Source organism: Rhea pennata, chromosome 21, assembly GCF_028389875.1.
Source record: "Rhea pennata isolate bPtePen1 chromosome 21, bPtePen1.pri, whole genome shotgun sequence".
Classification (NCBI taxonomy): Eukaryota; Metazoa; Chordata; class Aves; order Rheiformes; family Rheidae; genus Rhea; species Rhea pennata.
The window spans coordinates 8,719,434-8,737,217 of NC_084683.1; the positions used below are offsets into that span (position 1 = coordinate 8,719,434).

Here is a 17,784-nt window from a genome sequence, read left to right on the forward strand (position 1 = left end):
ATGTAACTAGTGAGAGCTGCTATGCAGTGTGATGGCAATACATTTATCCTTAATATTCTTGAGTAAACAAAAATGTCAGAAAAATCTTTGTAGCATTTAATCTTAAAAAAAAAAAAAAAAAAAAAGGAAAGAGAGAGAAGACAGAGAAAGAAAGAATTCCCTAAAATTCTGGGAATTATTTCCAATGACAAAATGCTGGCATACAGCATAAAGACTCTTCAAAGACACTCATAGGAGTTGAAGAATTTTACCAGTGACAGAGATTCCAAGAAAGGAAAAAAAGAGAATAACACCCCCAAATTACCTCTCTACTGAGCTAAATTCAAAGAATAACAGACCAACTGGCTGATTTAAAGGATGACCCTGAAATCACACTGGCAGGAAGGAAGGAGCAACAAACTGCAGTCATGGAAAACTGCCATGAAAATGCGTGAAGCTGCCTTTGGCATTAAACATGGCATAAAGCATAACTTTGCCCCAAGATTCATGAACACCATGACCTGTCCCAGGGCAAGGTCACCTCTACTGATGGTGCTGTGACAAATGTTTGCCTGGGCAGCACTTAATGGCCTTCCCTTGGGGATATGACTTGTTCTCCAGGCACAGTCCAAATATCACTGTTCAGAATACGAGAAAAGCTTTTCTGATCTAAAAGCCAGTCTCTCCCATTTCCCCTTGTGACTCAGATTTCCTTGCCACTGCAGGACTCTGGTGCTCTTCTTCACACTAGTCACTCTGTCAGAAATAGGTTATAGCAGTTAGAAAAGCTTTGAAGGCTGGACATGCATCAGAAATATGACCGTCTCTTCTAAGCATAGTAGTCTTGAACCACAAACATTAAGAGCGAAAACACATTGGACAGCTGACAGAGGCCTGTAAGAGCATGAGTGTGACAGGCATAAGGAATGTGAAGGGCTTCTCAAGACCCATGACCTCAGAGTCATCCAAGGAAACAATCAGGGATGAAGCAAAAAACAAACCTAAGGGCTGTGATGTTTCACTGTGCTCATGATCCTTTGTAGAAATTGCTGTGCAAATAGGTTCAGAAAGGGATTTATCAGATTCATGGTGGCTGGAGATCAGTCATTTCTGGATATTAAATATACAAGTCTTATTGCATAGCATAATTAAGGAAATCCCTTCTGAGCCACTGATGTGGAGGGATCAAGCCTTGTTTGGTGTTAGATTTTCTTACATGCCCGCTACTGGTGTTGCTTGAAAAGGAAATCCTGATCTCTGGGGGAAGCTTTGCCCTGACACTGTAAGGGCCTCTCTCCACAGACTCTTCACAGTCCTGCTCCGTGCTGATCGTGCTGCTTGTCCTCACAATGATTCTATGTGGGGTCCTGCTGTGGCTGTACCTGAAGAGAAGATGTATTGGAACAGCTGCCCAAACATCAGGTAAGAGACCCCTGATCTCCAAGCATGTTGCAGTTCAAGGTCCCCAAACCCTTAAAGCAGCACACTCCCAGCCACCTTTGGACCTAGGTGGTTCAAGAGGATACACCAGAGAAATGGGGTTGACTCATCCAAGTTCAAGGGGCTCGGTGTCCTCCAGTCCAATAATATCAGCTGTGTGTCCATGTCTCCTATGCTTTGCAGATCATGGGTGCATAAGGAACCTAGGTACTTCAGCGACACCCTTCCATTCCATGGGAGCCATCTACCTTCCTACAAAGGCTGAGTCCCCCGAGGACCCCAACAATGAGATGGCTCAACTCATGAAGGAAGATGCTGCCCTGTGATACTAGCATGATTCCTGTGCAGAGCATTCCATGCGGTACTCTCACTTCAAGTTGTCAGGGCCACCAGCAAGGCTCCTTCCTCAGAGAATGCAGAGGCCTCTCACTCCTCCCTTTTCCCATGCATCTCTGCATTCAGTGCAAGTCTTGGCTCCCTAAAGGAGCCCCCTTTACCCCAAGCACATGTAGACCTGCAACATGGTAGTTTTATGTAGCAGGGAGCCCTAATGCAGAAAGATGTTGAATTGCTCTCCAGCAGACAGTAAAACATTGCTGTGAGGGCTGGAGATCTATAAACCAGCCAGTACCAATGACTTACACTTAAAAGCCCTGAAATGGCTGGCTAAGGTGATCTCAGTCTTCTGATGTTTACTTAATGCACTCTGGCACCCTTTGCACAGCTCCAGGAGTTCAAAAGAAGCCTGAGAGTATGCTGGCATGTGCAAGACTGAGCAGGACTGCCTGAACAAAGTAGCAGAAAAACTAACAAAAACTGCTAACAAATTAAAGGAAGAGAGTGTCCTCAAACTTCCAAGCGTGATGAACATAAATGCTGTGGGGGAAGATAAGCTGCCTTTGTGTGCCTTGGCTGTAGCCTGGCCTCTGCTCTCCTGGGAGGTGGCAGGTAGTTCCTTGGCTTCTGCAGATACAGGCAGGCTCCCTTTCTCACAAGCCTCAGGCACCAGTGTTGCAAAGCAATTACTGTGCCATCTTGAATGCTCAGCTGTTGTTCCTGGAGTATCAGGCACTGCACTTCAGGATGGCTACAGGCCACATGGGTTTATTTTTTGCCTATGTCCCACCCCACAACCCTCCCTTGTGAATACAACCTTGTGAACCTCCCACAATGGTGTGGCACCAGTGCATTTGCACACAAGCTGTTGCCCTCTGGTAGCTTGTGGTTCTCCAGTGGTATCCCACACCCATAACTGTCCCAGTGCAGAGATATCCTGCTTTCAGTCGCACAGCACAGACTGTGGAGTCTTATGGGCTCACAAACATCCTTCTCAGGTTGGTGCTGATGGCTGTGATCTGAAGGCACAGATGATCAGAGGGAGGTATGAGGATTGCTGGGATATAGGGAGAACAACCAGGGCTTGCAGGTGCTGGCACTCCAAACCCACCTGCCACTGCCAAGAGCTCAGTTGCAGCAGAGCTTTGTAGGCCAAGCTGCACCCCCAGCCCTTGCATAGACTCATCCTGGCACTGCACCACATTCACAGGAAATAGAGTTGTGAGATGATGCCATACTACTCAAAAGTCTGATGGCAGACATCCTGTAGCACCAATGCAGGTAACTGAGGCTGATACAAACTGCACAACACATCTTTCTGGCCAACAGAAAAACAGGTTCTCCTTGACCACAGTTCACCTCCCCTTACAGTAGAGAAATGAACATTCAGATGACGAAAGTGCTATTTCTCTCTGCAAGTGCTTCACTGTGTGAAGTGTGACAAAATTGACTTTCAGCAACCATGTGCAAAATCAGGCACTTCTGAGAAATGAATTACCTTGACTTATGGTCAATGCCCAAAATACTATAGATAGAAACACTTTCAAAGGGTGATCTATCAGCTATGAAGTGCCTAGAGCCTTATCTCAGGTGCAGATATTTCTATACAAATGTTTTGAACTAGGAAAGATAGTGCAGTCCTTAGCAACAGGTTTGGTTTGTGGGATGTTATATGAGGTGGGGTAATCTAGGACAACAGTGTGTATACAGAGATAGAAAACACTACTAAGACATCCTGTCTTTCTCAGTCTTGCCAAAAGTTCAGGGAAACATTAGTACAGTGGTATGTTATGTCAGAACATGCAGTCTTCCCTCCAGCTTCCCCTGTGATGAATGATACCCCAAAACCAGGAAACACACAGAACTGAGTTCACAGAAAGTAAAAATCTGTTTTGTTTTCCTTTTCCCTCATGTTTAACTTTTTTTTCCCTTTTTTTGGTACCACCTCAGTGGGGCTAACTTCTCTAATTTCTAATACTCATCCATGCTAGTCCCACCTAGCAGTTTATTACTTACAACAGGTTATAAATCAAGTGTAGCAAAATAAATGCTCATTGCCTTTCCATACGATGGGAAACAGTATGCAGAGACCAACCAGCTATACAGACATTGTAGGTGCTAGATGTCCAAACATGCCAGTTATTTTATAGGTCTATCAAGGGACTGAGTTACATCGATCAACAGTGTTTAATGCAAGATAATTCATAAAATAAACCAAATGTCCCCTTTTAAGAGTGCAAAGTCCTGAAATTAGGAGCAAAAATGTAGTCCAAACTGTGCCTGTTCTGTCATGCTCAGAAATAAACTTTGCAATGTGCCTGGCACCTGGACGAGTGTCCTAACCTTTTGTCTTAGCTTGCCTGTGTGTCTGTATGGTTGCAGATATTTTGAAGGCTACGCTCCACAAACACTGCCCAGGCCTGACTCAAGATGACAGTTCCAATGTCCAAAAGGCAACACCAGGAGCTCATCAGGCTCTAGAGGAAACATCTTGAAATGGATCAGCAAAGCTGAGCAGCATCAGTACAAGACTGCGCCCTGGGCCATGGCCTGAGTGGTCTGCAGAACCCTGAGCAGAACAAAAGCTGAAGGGAATTCCTAGGGCAGTGAAGCATACCTCCCTTTCCCTGCTAAACGTTGAGCAGTCTTTGCCCATAAGGTCATCAGTTTTTGTGCACAGCCCCAGCACATGAAAACAGGTTTAACTGAGAGTCAGGCGCCTATCTCTGGTAACAGCCATCGTGGAGCCCGAACCACCAGAAGAAGTCCTCTTCCCAATCTGAAATAAGCAGCTGTACAAACATAAATCTGCTTTTGGTCTCCAATGCTAAACTTTCACAACTCCCTCTAGATCCCAAAGGGTAGGATGCCTATATCTCTACTGACTCATCAAAGGCTAGGACTCACCTAACCATCAGAGCTCACTTCAGCTCTTCTGAAAAGTGCTGTTCTGAAAGAGCAGTTAAAGGTCAACTGAATACCCCACAACATCTCTAAGGGTCTTAGGCAGCTGAATTCAACTCCAAATCTCCATTGACTGACTGCAGGGCTTTGATGTGGCATGCCTGATGCAGCTGCCCACCCAGCAGCAACAGGTGCCATTGGAGGTGCCCTGGGTGTCCGAGACAGCTGTAGAGGTGATACAGGACCTACAAGAGACTTGCACCTTCTGAAATGACAAGTGACACCATAACCTCTATTTAAGCAACCAGCCCTCAGTGTCATCATCTGTCCTCCAATCAAGATTCTCCTTTAAGAGAAACTCCCCTATTCAGGGCTGTGTTTATGGCTTAAGGTGCCAAAACTTCAGGGCTGGGGGCAAGGGCTCACATTGCTAAAATCTGCACGCATCACGCAGGTGCACTGTGGCTAATGCTGTCATCAAAGCACCAGCTTCAGTGTCTCATCAAACCTTAAACGATGAAGAATGTCTCTCCTCCTGCTGTCAAAGTAGAGAAGTACACAAGTGCCATCTCTATAATTGGGATGGGAGGGACAGCATGTTGATGTCAGCTCCTGCCCAGAGCTATGACCATTCAACAACCTTTGCATTCAGTGTGCTTCCATGGCTGCAGGTATATAATTCATCCACACACAACTTCCTGAGGGCTGTTTTGTGCCCTGTCTTCTCTAAGAGTGATGCTTCACAGAGGGCGAAAAAGGAGTGCATCCACAACCTCGACATCAATCACTGAGAAAAATGACGACTGAGAAGGCTGCAGTCAACTAAAGGTTTAGGAAAAGGGCAGAATGTGGAATGCCATTGGCACCTTTGGTGTCAGCACAGGGATTACAGACACCCTGCACATACAGGCTGCAATTCAGCAGAGACATTGCAGGCAGGCCCATAGTGCATAGCATCCTGAAATGTACTTAAGCACACAGGGCACAAATGACCTGGTGATGAACCTGTGCCAGAAGGCACTGGATACCCTGATATTTAAGCTCAGTCCTGGGACGGAGAGATGTGGCTACAGTAAGCAAACCACAGTCTACACTGCAAAGCACCAATACTGTTCCAGTGAGCCACTTGTTGGCATCTCTTCAGAGGAACATGCATCTCTGCTCTAAAGCAATGCCTGGGTGCATGCAGCTGGAACAAAGTCCACCCACCTCTCCATCCTATAGCAGTCTCAGATTTCCTTTTATCCTCCATGAAACAGGTACTCTAGGATGTAAACAAGACAAATAAGCTATGTTCTTAGACGACGATATAAAGGTCTGATTATTTAAACCACAAACTTCACAGTCTGAGAAGGCTGAACGTAACTGCAGCACTTTTACCAGCCATAGGCTCAGAAGGCCCAGATACTGCAAAGGAAAAGCTAGTCTGACAGCCCCAAGCATGTCTCATTAGCCATCAGAGAAGCATGCACCACAGAACAGACCAGCCAGTGATCCTACACCTCATGGGTTTACCCTGGGGCAGGTAATGAAGATATAGTCCTGACTCTACTGGTGACACCCATAAAGGACAGTCCTTCACATTTCTCCTGGCGAAGTTGGTCTCTCCTCTCCCTTTCCCCAGAGGCCCTCAGGCTTCAGTATCTAAGATAGAAAATGAAGATGTGCATATGCCCAGCACAAGCTGGGCAACAAAGCACATTCCAGGGTTAGGCTCCCATCATACAAGTGTTTCAGAGACAATGCTGAGAGAAATCAAACCACATGGGCAAACTCATGACTTCGCTGGGAAGCCTGCATCTGGTAGCAGCACTAGGAAGAAGCCAGAACTGCCCCACTGCTGTCTTAAGTGCTGAAATGCGAGAAACATGGGAGTCTCTGGGGCAAGGTCAGCTTTACAACAAACCCTCCTCCCAAGAGATCTGCAAGGGTAAATCCAAAACAGAGTTTGCTGGTAATTCTTGCATCAGGGAAGAAAAGAGTCACTCCATCACTGCACTGAATGAGCATAAGATACCAGCTCGGCTCTGACTAGTGAAATCTGTTGCACACCTAAGATTTGGTCTCTCCTTATCATATTTGCCAGGACAGCTCAAGTTCAACATGCATCAGACACTAGTTGCACAGTGGTAGCAAGGACTGTGAATTGACATATGCCAGGCCGTGCTGCAAACAGCTTTACCTGCTCCTGGGCCAGATAAAAACCTGGAAAATGAAACATGCCAACTGTGTTTACAGCCTGTGTACCCATGGCTGCTGCATCTCATGGTCTGGTCACATGCCAGTGCCTCCTGTACATATCAGAAAGGCACTACATGTGTGGGAAGTAGGCATAGGGGATTGCAGCAGGGACCGTAGCACAAGAACAACAGCCCATGGTTGCAAGCCAACAAGACTGAAGGCTGGCAAGGTAATAGTGTGGCCTGCCCAGCCCACCCACAACCATTCAGCATATTCCTGGTTGCCTGCTGAGCTTCCAACCAGCTCCTAGCTGGCAAAGCTACATTGGAAAAGAACCTGGTTAAGGAACAGTGCCCCCAAGTAGACACCAAGGAGAAGCTGCTCCAACCTCCCACACAAGCATGATGCACCATTCAGCTGATCAAGCAAACAGGCCAGGGCTGGACTGTAGTGCCCATTCACATGGCACCTCAGCAATTAGTAGCATCCCTTCATGCTGACAGCCCAGGAGTAAGGAAGTATTCAGCCAGACACAGCACTGGGTTCAAAGTAGTGACAAGGCAAAGACATCATTAAATAACTGTCCTGTAATTAGTGTGCAGATCACTGAGGAGCACGACGTTGCATCCCCTTCCACCCTCAGTGCTACTGGAACTGTAGAAGAGGGAGACAGAGTAGGACCAAGAGTCCAAGGGTAAGCACCTTCAGTCCCACAGCTCTGGTGTGCAGGAAGGTTAGGGCGACACCAGGCCCCTTCAGGATGGCTCAGACACAGGGCATCTGTGTGCATGAGGACAGGGTTCTGCTGGTGCCCAGCAGGGCCCAAGGGTAGGCCCAGGTCTTGCCTTCGCTGGAAAAGGTCCACATGTCATCCTCCACCCAACAGCAGCAGGTGGAGGCAGCAGGAGCAGCTATCAGTCCAGGAAAACAAATCCAGACTTCAGCAGCAACAGTGCAGGTGGCTAGGCCTGATGCTGACATTGGCTACTCCAGCCCTCTGGAAAGAGAGCTGGGCACATAACACATAGAAAGGAGAAAAATCCAGAGCTGATTGTGTCTGCTCACTCATACCTTGCCCAGGTTTCTGCCTCATCTAGGCAGGAATGTCCCATGAGCAGCTATAGAACACCTTACAACCCTGGGCTTCTCTTGCCGAGGCTCCCAAAGCAGACCACAGCAGTGCATGCCCCCCTCTTCTGCTCCCTACCAGCCTGAGCAGCACCCTGGAGCAGAAAAGAGGGTTAGTGCTTCAAACCAACACAGTACACAGGACTCGTAGCCTGCTGACACACTGCAGCCCTGCATCCACACACAAAGAGCCACAGCTTCCATTTGGGCTGTGCCAGGGCCCGCACACAGCATGGTATGGCACAGCATAGCAGCCAGGTTGGGCAGTAGCTGTCAAGATTGGTTGAGGATGGAAGGGACCTCTGGAGATCATCTAGTCCAATGCCCCTGCTCAAGCAGGGTCATCTACAGCACATCAGACAGGTGGGTTTTGAATATCTCCAGAGGAGACTCCATAACCTCTCTGGACAACCTGTTCCAGTGCTCTGTCACTCTCACAGATGACAGGCCCTTTCCTCAAGGCAGGGGCTGGGAGAGCTGAGCTGAGAGTGAGCTGCACTGGAGCTAAAGACACCACTAGATTAGCTGCATGAATCCTGTTCAGGCCTTGCACCACCCTGGTAAGACTTGGCACCTTTCCCAAGGCTACACTTCCACACCCAACCCTTCTCTCATGCCTGTAAGCCAAATTTTAATCAGAACATACATTTTGCAGCCAACATAACCATGCCTTTGCTCTCTGTCCCAGAGGACCAGGCTGCCTAATAGGCAAAAAGCCTTCATGACCCGTGCACAGCAGTGTCAAGGACATTGCTGTAATTAACTTGATCAGAAGTAGCAGTGTGACATATGGTGGGATGTTAATCCTCAGCCCAAACACTTGAGAGGAAAATGGAGGTGCTGCTCCCTGGCATCTTATTCTCTACCCACAATACAAGCACTTTACCCCCAAACATGGACCAGTCCTCCTGTTGCCGGGGCTTAACCACAGCCGAGAGCACATCCCCTCACTTTGAGGGGCAGAATGCTCCCCAGGAGCTCTCAGTCTGTACTCTGTGCTCAAGGAGGCAGCAGTGCTGCCCCAGAGCACAAGACAGAAATGCTGATGGAGTCCCTCTGGGCCTCAGGCAGACCATACTCACTGGAATCCCTAGAGCCTGACCTCCTGCAACACCTACATGCCAGGGGCAAAGAAAAGAGTGTGAGATTGAACAGCACTCCCTTAGCATCAGAGGGAAAGACACATGGCTTGCCACGGTCCAACTAATGCTGCTCCGCTCTTCAGAGGTTCTGATCCTACCTCCCAACGACACTATAGTTCTCAATCAGCTCGGCTTGCCTCTACAGGCTGCTCTGGCCTTACGGCTAGACCTTTGCCTGCCCCTGACATTAGCAGTGTACCAGGATGGCAAGGAGCTACAGCTTGCTCTCAATGACTGCCCTGCAGCCAGCAACACCCCTCCCAGCTTACTGCCTCCCTGCAGCTAGACCAGGCTGTGAGAACGAGTGTGCACCAACCCCAATCAAAAGACTCAGTGGGATCATCCCTCAGTGAGGGAGGAGGGGAAGCAGCACAGGTCAGGGTTTGGCAGAGAGAAGCCATGCAACAGAGGCCCTGCCAGGATGTGGCTCAAGAAAAGAGCTGCAGCACCACATGCTTTTTGGGCTCTGGACAAGCCTTCTCTAGGGAAACTGATGGTCCCCTGCATGTGGTTTGCACACATACGGGAACATGTGCTGCAATGTGCATGCCTGGGGCTTATCTGTTGCAGCACACATGCTTGTAGCACACTTGCTTATGCCTGTGGGCTCCTTTGCCTTGAAACACCCAAGTTGTGCACACAGCTTCAGGTTTCAACCATCACGGTGCACACGCTGGTGCTGCAGCAGGTTGGAAGGATGCGCAAAGCCTTTGTCGCACACACTGCACTTGTAGGGGGTCTCACCCGTGTGCACCTTCTCATGAACAGCCAGGTAGGCCAAGTCTTTGAAGAACTTGTGGCAGAAGCTGCATTTGTAGGGCCGCTCCTGGCTGTGCACCCGGTGGTGCTGCAGCAGCAATGAGGGACGGGCGAAGGCCTTACCACAGGCTTCACATTTGTAGGGGCGCTCCCCAGTGTGCGCCCGCTCGTGGATCACCAAGTAGGATGACTGCTTGAAGGCCTTCCCACAGGTTTTGCAGACAAAGGGGCGCTCACCTGTGTGCACACGTTCATGTGAGGAGAGGGCATTGGACTGCTTGAAACCTTTGCCACAAAGCGGACAGACGAAGGGGCGGTCACCTGTGTGCACACGCTCATGCACCTTGAGGCTGTGCCCATAGGTGAACTTTTTGCCGCAGACACCACAGGCATGAGGCTTGTCATCACAGTGCTGCCGTTGGTGCAGAAGCAGTGCATTGGACGTGGGGAAGTCCTTCCCGCAGTCTGCACACTTGAAGGGCTTCTCGGTGCAGTGTGTGAGTGTGTGGCGCTGCAGCTCGTAGGGTGTTTTGAAGCTTTTGTCACAGCAGGCACAGTGAAAGGGGCGTTCGCCAGTATGGATGCGGCGATGCTCCTGGAGGTTGGAAGAGCGCTTGAAGCGCTTGCCACACAGTTCACAGCGGAAGGGCCGTTCCTCTGTGTGCACCAGGCGGTGACTCTTGAAGTCTGAGTGGCGCTTGAAGGAGGCCTCGCAGAGGTCACAGCGGAAAGGGCGCTCCTCGTTGTGCACCACCTCGTGGCTGAAGAGCTCCCACGCCCGCTTGAAGGCCTTTTCACACACGCCACACTGGAATGGCTTCTCATCCACAATCACCTCGCGGATCTCAAACTCTGCCCCACTCCCAGCCATGCTTGCTCCCCGCTTTAAATGTGAGGGCAACACCACTGCCTCCTCCAGCTCACCTGCTGTGCCACCCAGCACTAGCTTGGCTGTGGAGTAGATGCCATGTTCATCAATCAGCTGCACAAAATCTGGCTTGGGACGGGCATCCCCAGAAACAGGTGGCTCAGGGGAACAGGACCGAGAGCCTTTTTCTTCCTCCTCTTCCTCACTGCTCTGGGGCATGAGGGGCACCTCCTCCAGTCCATTCTCTGAAAGGCTCTTCTTCCGGCAGAAGTCACTGGCTTGGCCCCAGATGAACCGTAGCCTTTTCCCGCGAGAGGGACCAGGCTCTTCAGTTCTCTCCCCCTGTCCCTGGCCTGGGGACGCAGCAGACTGGCTAGTCTTGGGCTTCAAATACAGTCGGTGCTTCCTCCGGAATGGCCTGCGTGGCTGCAGCTCCACAGGTGCCTCAGACTCTTGGGATGTGGCTGCTTGCTTGTCCTCTTCCATCTTTTGGTCAAGCCTGTCTGTGTCCTGAGAACTATTCTCTTTCCAGCACCGTCCCAAATGGTGAGATTGCCTCAGCCACTGTGGGGAGCTTCCTCCCATCTTTTCTCTATGCTGCACCTGGGCTACATCGTTCTCTGAAGCCTCACTCAGCTCTTCATTTTCAGGTCCATCTGTTTCTGAAACGCAGATACGTCTCAGGGGAAAGGTGAATTCACAGGCTGGAGGACCCAGGTGCTCTTCCATGACTCCGGGCAGTGACTGCCAAACCAGACAGGATCCTATGCAAAAATCAGAAAGGAAAGAAGGGAGAGCATGAGAGCACTGACCCATCTAGGGGAAAGGACTGTAGAACATGGGGCAGGAAGACAAACACATGGACTACAACAGTGCACAGGGAGACAGTTTACAGACAAGCAAGCACATATCCCCCTAACAAGGGATCAACTTGGCAGGGTGGTGCTGATGGTATGGAAATGACATGATCACCTTTTACTCATTAACCTGACATTAATGGTAAAAAAAAATTATTCATTTATTCACTCACACAGTTCACTTGCATTTTCACTCTTAGCTATGTGGTTGGAGCAATAGCTAAAGGGACAGAAATCTCAACCAGAACGGGGGGGTCGTACTGGCTTGCCAGCAGCTTCCAGATTAGGATCTGGAAAGTTCCTCAGAGGGTCCTTTGTCTCATTAGGTGTATGTATAACCTGGTAGTCTCTGTCTGCATGTAGCAGCAATTGCTCTCCTGGATGTGGTCTGGTCCAAATCAATTGTTGATACCAGTATGTGGCATGTGGCCTGTACAGACAGAGCTGGTGTCCCTGTATGGGGGCAAAGTGACCTTCAGCCTCTGAAACAGCTGATGAGTCATTCAGCCTTTGGCCTTAGAGTCACTGGCCAACAGGCTCTGTGGGGAGTCCAGGGACAGCAGTAACAGGCATGTAGGCAAGCTCTTGCCCTGCTTGATAGAGACACCAAACCCAAATATCTGCCTCACAGATCTCCTGACATAGGTTCGCTGTCCAAATTCAAATGTCATATGCAAATCTGGATTGATAATCAAAGGAGGCAAACAGTGCTGACGTGTGATTCATCTCCTCGTAGAATACACTCCTGAAAAAAATCACATGAAATCATATCCTACTAGTTCCCAATATGCAGAAAGAGCAACTAACTCAGGTGAGGATGGCTCCTTTGTGAACAGCTAAATTCAGATAACGCGGTCTCACCTTTCATGTTTTGAGATGTCATGGAAGAAGACAGCTGAAGGAGGACTTCAGGAGCAACAGTAGAGACTGACTTTATGGATGCTTTAAGAGCATCTGAACTCCAGACTCACCATCTCACAAAGGAGACAGCACCCCCCATCCACAAAAACCTGACAGCAGTCTGCAGATGGAGCTGCTACAAAACTAAACATAAAACTGTCATACAGGCCACTTCTGTTTGAGTGCATGGCCTCTATATGTGCCTGCAGTTGTGAGAGCAGAAATAGTTGCCAGTGAACAACAGCCCAAAGAGAGGAAAAATATGTGTTCAGAATGCCGTGTTTCAAAGCTCTGGAAACTACTGATGCAGTTAAATCTACAAGAACTGGTAAACTCAGGACACGAAGCATCTGCTGAATCTGTACAAGGCCACCAGCACACATTGATATCCACAATGAATTGTATAATTTGGACCACATCCAAGAGGGCAATAGCTGCTATATGCAGACTGAGACTGTGGGATTATAGATGCCTGATGAAATGGAGGATTCCCTGAGGAATTTTCCCCCTACCTAAAAGGGACTGGTGCACCAGTATGACCCTCCACTTGTAGGTACAGTTGGGATTGGTCCTCCAACTACATAACCGTAAGTAAACCAAGAGGGTGAACTGAGAGTGAAGAAGCTGTTCCAAGAAATACTGCTATTTGTTCACGTCCTCCCCCCAACCTGACCACCAAATATAGGAAAGGGAATTCACAACAAAACTGTTTCAACGTAAGTAGTTTGTTTCATTCCCATGTAGCCAGCATGACCAATTCAAAGCTTTGCTCATCTCTCACACAAAATTATGAACAATTACAGCCCATATTTGGCAAGAAAAAGAGCCATTCAGGAAAACGTAAGCAATAAAGAGGACTGAATGCCCCAAAAGACAAAACCAAGAAGCGCATGTTAGTTTAAGAAGCTGACAAAAAGAGGGAAGATAAAAATAACTTAAATACAATATAAACAAAAAGAGAAAGTCGACAGCAATTTAAATGAACTAGAAGGCCAGAACTGAAAGCTAATGAAGAAAAAACTTCCGGAAGAAGTTTCTTAGCTAGCTGAACTGAGATGACCAGTCCCCATCCGCCTGTCAGCTGCTGAGACAGGCACTTCCTAGATGCTTCCATCACCACTGAGTCCACTCCTCAGTCTATAATGCCCAAATAACATTGGAAGCAGAGAAAAGGGCTCAGGATTACTCAATTCCAGGGCATGCTCACCTTTTGAGATGGATATGAATCTCCCTTTCAAGCCCACGACTCTTGTTCTTTTCTGTGTGTAGAGGACTCAGCTTCCGTAGTGCAACGAAGATGGCAGAGCCAGGCTTCCTTTAGGGCTGAGTTGTCAGGGCGATACTGGGATGGGGGATCAGAAATCCCCAAAGCAGAGGAGAGAACTGAAACATTATCTCTCAGATTCTAGGCTCCAGAACCAAACGGTGCTCTAACTTCCAGGTTTTAAAAAGAAAATAGGGAGAAGCTTCCTTGTGCATGACAAGATGATGCAGAGCAGGCTCATGCAAGCTCAGCAGCTGTAAAGTCAGTCCCCTGGGATATATGGGGCAGCAGAACCATGTAAAACAGTGGCAAGGAGAGCCTATACCCAACCTTATTTTTGGAAATGCGTCTCAGGGCTCCTGAAGGTCTAAATGCTTTTTCTGCCTTTTCTGCTGTTCAGAGAAGAGGTAGCAGAGAGAAACACCCAGATGCCAGCCAGCCCAGGCTGACTCAACGTCCTAAATTCAGAGAATATTACAAATTTTGGTGTTTTCTATCAGCTGGCACAAGTATCTTCCAACGTGATGGCTACTGTGAACTATAACTGAGGTGTCTGAGTTTTTCCTACTTGCTGTAGTGCTCAGCACGACTACCTGAAAGCCCCTCTAGACCCAGCACCTGAAAGCCAGCACAGACAGGACTCAAAGTGCAGATCATTAACTGTGACAGGAGTTGAGCAATACACTGACTTACCAAGGGCTGTGAGGGATTCTTGACCACAGGTCAGGTGTAAACCAAAAGATTTTGGAGAAATCTATTCTTGGCCATACATACACATGCTCACTGCAGGAAACCTATGGATCCACATTATGCAAGAGGTCACTCTCGTGTTTTTTAAACAGAGGCAACTGAAGCTGCTGCAGTGTCACTGCCTCCAACCTGTCCCAAGCCCTGCCTGTTATCCTGGAGTTACTATTGTCTTCAGAAATGCAGGGAAAGAATCAAGCAGCAGCAAGAATGCTCAATCCAACAGCACCATGAAAAGGAGGGCTTTTTGAAGGGTAGCCTTGTAACTGTCTTTTGTGATCTTGGCACAGAACTGGGAACAAGCTAAGGAAATCATTCGTAATGTGGGAAGAGATCAAAATGTACAGCCAGTGCCAGGTGACCTTGAGAGCTGGAGGAACAGAAAGGAGATGCAACAAAAGAACACAGTGCAAGATGATGCACATCAGGGAAAACTAATGAGTCTGCTGAGGCAAAGCTTCTAAATGTCAAGGGAGAGAAGTTCTGAGTGGATCAGTTGAACAGACGAGACTGCAATTGTCAGTACTAATGGGATGAACTCCTGCAAATTTTTACGTGCTCCTAAATGCAGTGGGAGAGATATTTAGAGTGCAGGCAGTGATGACACTGAGCAAAGCTGTAGTGAGAACCAGTTCGGAAGTGACAGCAAAAAGCACATTTTCTCTGTTTAAGAGTAAAAGCTGGTAAAGTACTGGAAAGAGTCATGATCCAGATCATGGTAACCTGTCTTACTCATAGAAAAAGAACTCAGTCTGCCTAGTGTAACCAAAGCTGAGAGAGAAAGAGCTTACCGCAATCTATAATATAATTGAGACTAAATATCAGAGAGGAAAGAAGAATAACTGAAGTTAAAGGATGGTGATGGTGCTGGCATAAGAGCAAATGGGCACAAACTCACCATGGAGAGCTAGTTACTGTCACAGGAAAAAAGCTTCTACCTACTGTCTCCCAGGAGCCACAGAGAGAAAAAATATTCTTCCTCCCTCCCCACCCCCCAACCTCAAGACAGCTGAATCATTTCATGGCAACAATTATACAGCGTGATGACTGCCATGTTAAAGGCTGCCTTGGATAATCCAGGAGGCTTCCCCTTCCCCCACCCCTCCCCAAGAACACCATTACATTTCAGAATCATGGCAGGCAATGACACAGCATCATACCACATCTGGAAGGCTTTGCTCCCCATCACAACTGTTGTGAACATTCTCTAGTTGATGCTCGGAAACCAGGGCCTGGTCTCATGGCCAGCTCAATCATCCTGGGTTGAGGGATGCAGAGGGCTGGAGCACAGATATATTGTCAGGAGCACAGCACATGGAACCACTACCCTTGGGGAAGGGGCAAGGTTAATCGAGGGAGACACACTCTTAGGAGTGAAGGGGGTGGTGCGCACTGCAGCCAGCTGTTTTGCAGAAATTTCACAGAAAGCCAAGAGAAGCCAAAGGCAGGGACTTGGTGTCTTGGGCTCTGCACATGCCAGAGAGCACTCTGGCCTGCCTTGTGCAAGTTCAGCAACCAGGCTCCTGCCTGCTACAGAAAGAGCCGATGAGCTGCTAACATAGTCATTTATGCCCAAGAGGAAAAACTGTTCTCAGTAGCCAATACCACAACTTTTAGAGCTCCTCTGCACCAACAGAGGTGGAAGGATACAGCATAGCTCTAAATCCCAGTCCTGCCAGCCACATGCAGACAACCATAGCTGCTGCATGGTCAGGCCCAAGTGCCTGTCCTGATCCCTAGCATCTGGCACTTGATTGCAATCAGTGACAGAAGGTGTCCCAGTCACCCCTCAATGCAACCAGCCCATGTAGCAGTCTTCCCTTGAGCACACTTCCCAGGTGAGCCCTAGATCAGTCCTCACCCATTCCCTTCCCCATCAGGAAGGGTTGTCCCAAGCCCTCATCCCAGCACACAAGGCCAGTGCACAGTGAAGCCTAACAAAAGGGAGGTCCACCCCAACATATAGGAACATCGTATCCCAACCCAGAATCTTCCCTACTCAACAAACCACAACAGAGCCTCACAGGCATGCCCCTAGGATCATGACAAACCATGTTAGCATGCCCAAATTTGCCCCAAAGCTACCAGGATTCCTCTCAGTCCAGCCCTTCCCCCCTTTTCCCACCTCCACAGTGCCACAGACACTCCCAGCGTGCCTCAAGCCTCTCCCACTTAAATCAGCATGAAGCCTGCCATCTCTGCCACAGTGGTCTCTCCAGGCATGCCCCAATCCTCTCCTAGGATCAATATGAGCTCTCCCATCCCACACTGCTCTCCCCCCTCCCCCCAGTACAACCTCCTTCCCTTCTCCCTCATCACTGTCACCATAAACCTTCCCAGCCCAGCCCATTCCCCCCCCCCAGTACTGTCATTGAGCCCCTCCTCCCCCACACACACAGGCCCACAAAATAAAACCATGACTCTCCCGATTCAGCCTGCCCCATTGCCCTCCTCAGTGTCAGCACCTCTAACACTTCCCTCCCACCTCCCCAGTCTCAATGCTGTTCCACCTATGCCATTTCCCTCAGAATACCCCCACGGGCCTTTTCTCCTACCCCCTCCATATGGAAATGCCCTCCGGCTTCTTCATCCCTCTCCCCGATACACCGCCATGGGCTCTTTCTCCCCCCTCCCCCCCAAAAAAAAAAAAAATAGGTAACGGACCTCCCACCGAACAGCACGATGGACCCTCCCGGGTGGGCCTAAGCCAGTCTGCGCTCCCCAGGACAACTCTGCGGACCACAGCGACCCTGGCTCCCCCCACCAAACCGGGCCGTGGATTCTCCGGGCTCGGTCTGTCCCATCATCCTCCCTCCTCGGTACCATTTCAGGCTCTCCTCGCCCGGAGCCGCTCCATCTCCACCCTGCCGACTCACATGGCGCCCCGCAGGCTCCACAACCCCCTCCGCCCCCCACGGCGCTCACCAGGCCGCCGCCGCTGCCTCTCGCCGCCCTTCGCATCCGGCTGGTGCCGCAGCGCAACGTCTCCCCCGGAACTGCTTCCGGCGGAGCGCCGCGCTCTCGTGCTCCGCTCTAACGCCACTTCCGGCGGGGGAGAGGGGAGGAGGGGAAGGGACAAAACCGCGAGCCCGTGCAGACGCATGCGTCGAGCGCACTCCTAAAGGGAGGGGGCGGAAAGCGGAGCATGCGCAAAGGCTAATAGGCGCAGGGGAACAGTGCGCATGCGTGAGGTGCCCTACTTTCCCCGCCACGCCCTGAATGTGGTAGTCCGTATGCGCAGGGCATGTGTTTGCACGCCAAGCACATGCCTGAAGCATG

General features: G+C 49.4%; 2 protein-coding genes across 6 annotated transcripts in view; one reads left to right on the forward strand and one right to left on the reverse strand.

Annotated features, from left to right (window-relative positions):
- LOC134149738 (deleted in malignant brain tumors 1 protein-like) overlaps positions 1 to 17,784 on the forward strand; it is an 89,817-nt gene that overhangs the window by 22,148 nt on the left and 49,885 nt on the right. The window lies entirely within an intron of this gene.
- Positions 127 to 17,477, reverse strand: LOC134149784 (zinc finger protein ZFP2-like). Of its 5 annotated transcripts, none has more exons than XM_062593003.1 (4): positions 17,431 to 17,473; positions 15,666 to 15,785; positions 13,702 to 14,552; positions 127 to 11,501 (listed from the first exon to the last, which is right to left on the reverse strand). In XM_062593003.1, the coding sequence occupies exon 4, from the start codon at positions 11,464 to 11,466 to the stop codon at positions 9,763 to 9,765; it is 1,704 nt and encodes a 567-aa protein (XP_062448987.1). In that variant the 5' UTR covers positions 11,467 to 11,501; positions 13,702 to 14,552; positions 15,666 to 15,785; positions 17,431 to 17,473; the 3' UTR covers positions 127 to 9,762. The 5 variants fall into 5 exon arrangements, with proteins under 5 accessions (XP_062448987.1, XP_062448990.1, XP_062448991.1 ...); XM_062593006.1 differs by lacking the exon at positions 17,431 to 17,473 and having other exon boundaries at positions 13,702 to 13,836; positions 14,452 to 14,552; positions 15,666 to 15,984; XM_062593007.1 differs by lacking the exon at positions 15,666 to 15,785 and having other exon boundaries at positions 13,702 to 13,836; positions 17,431 to 17,477.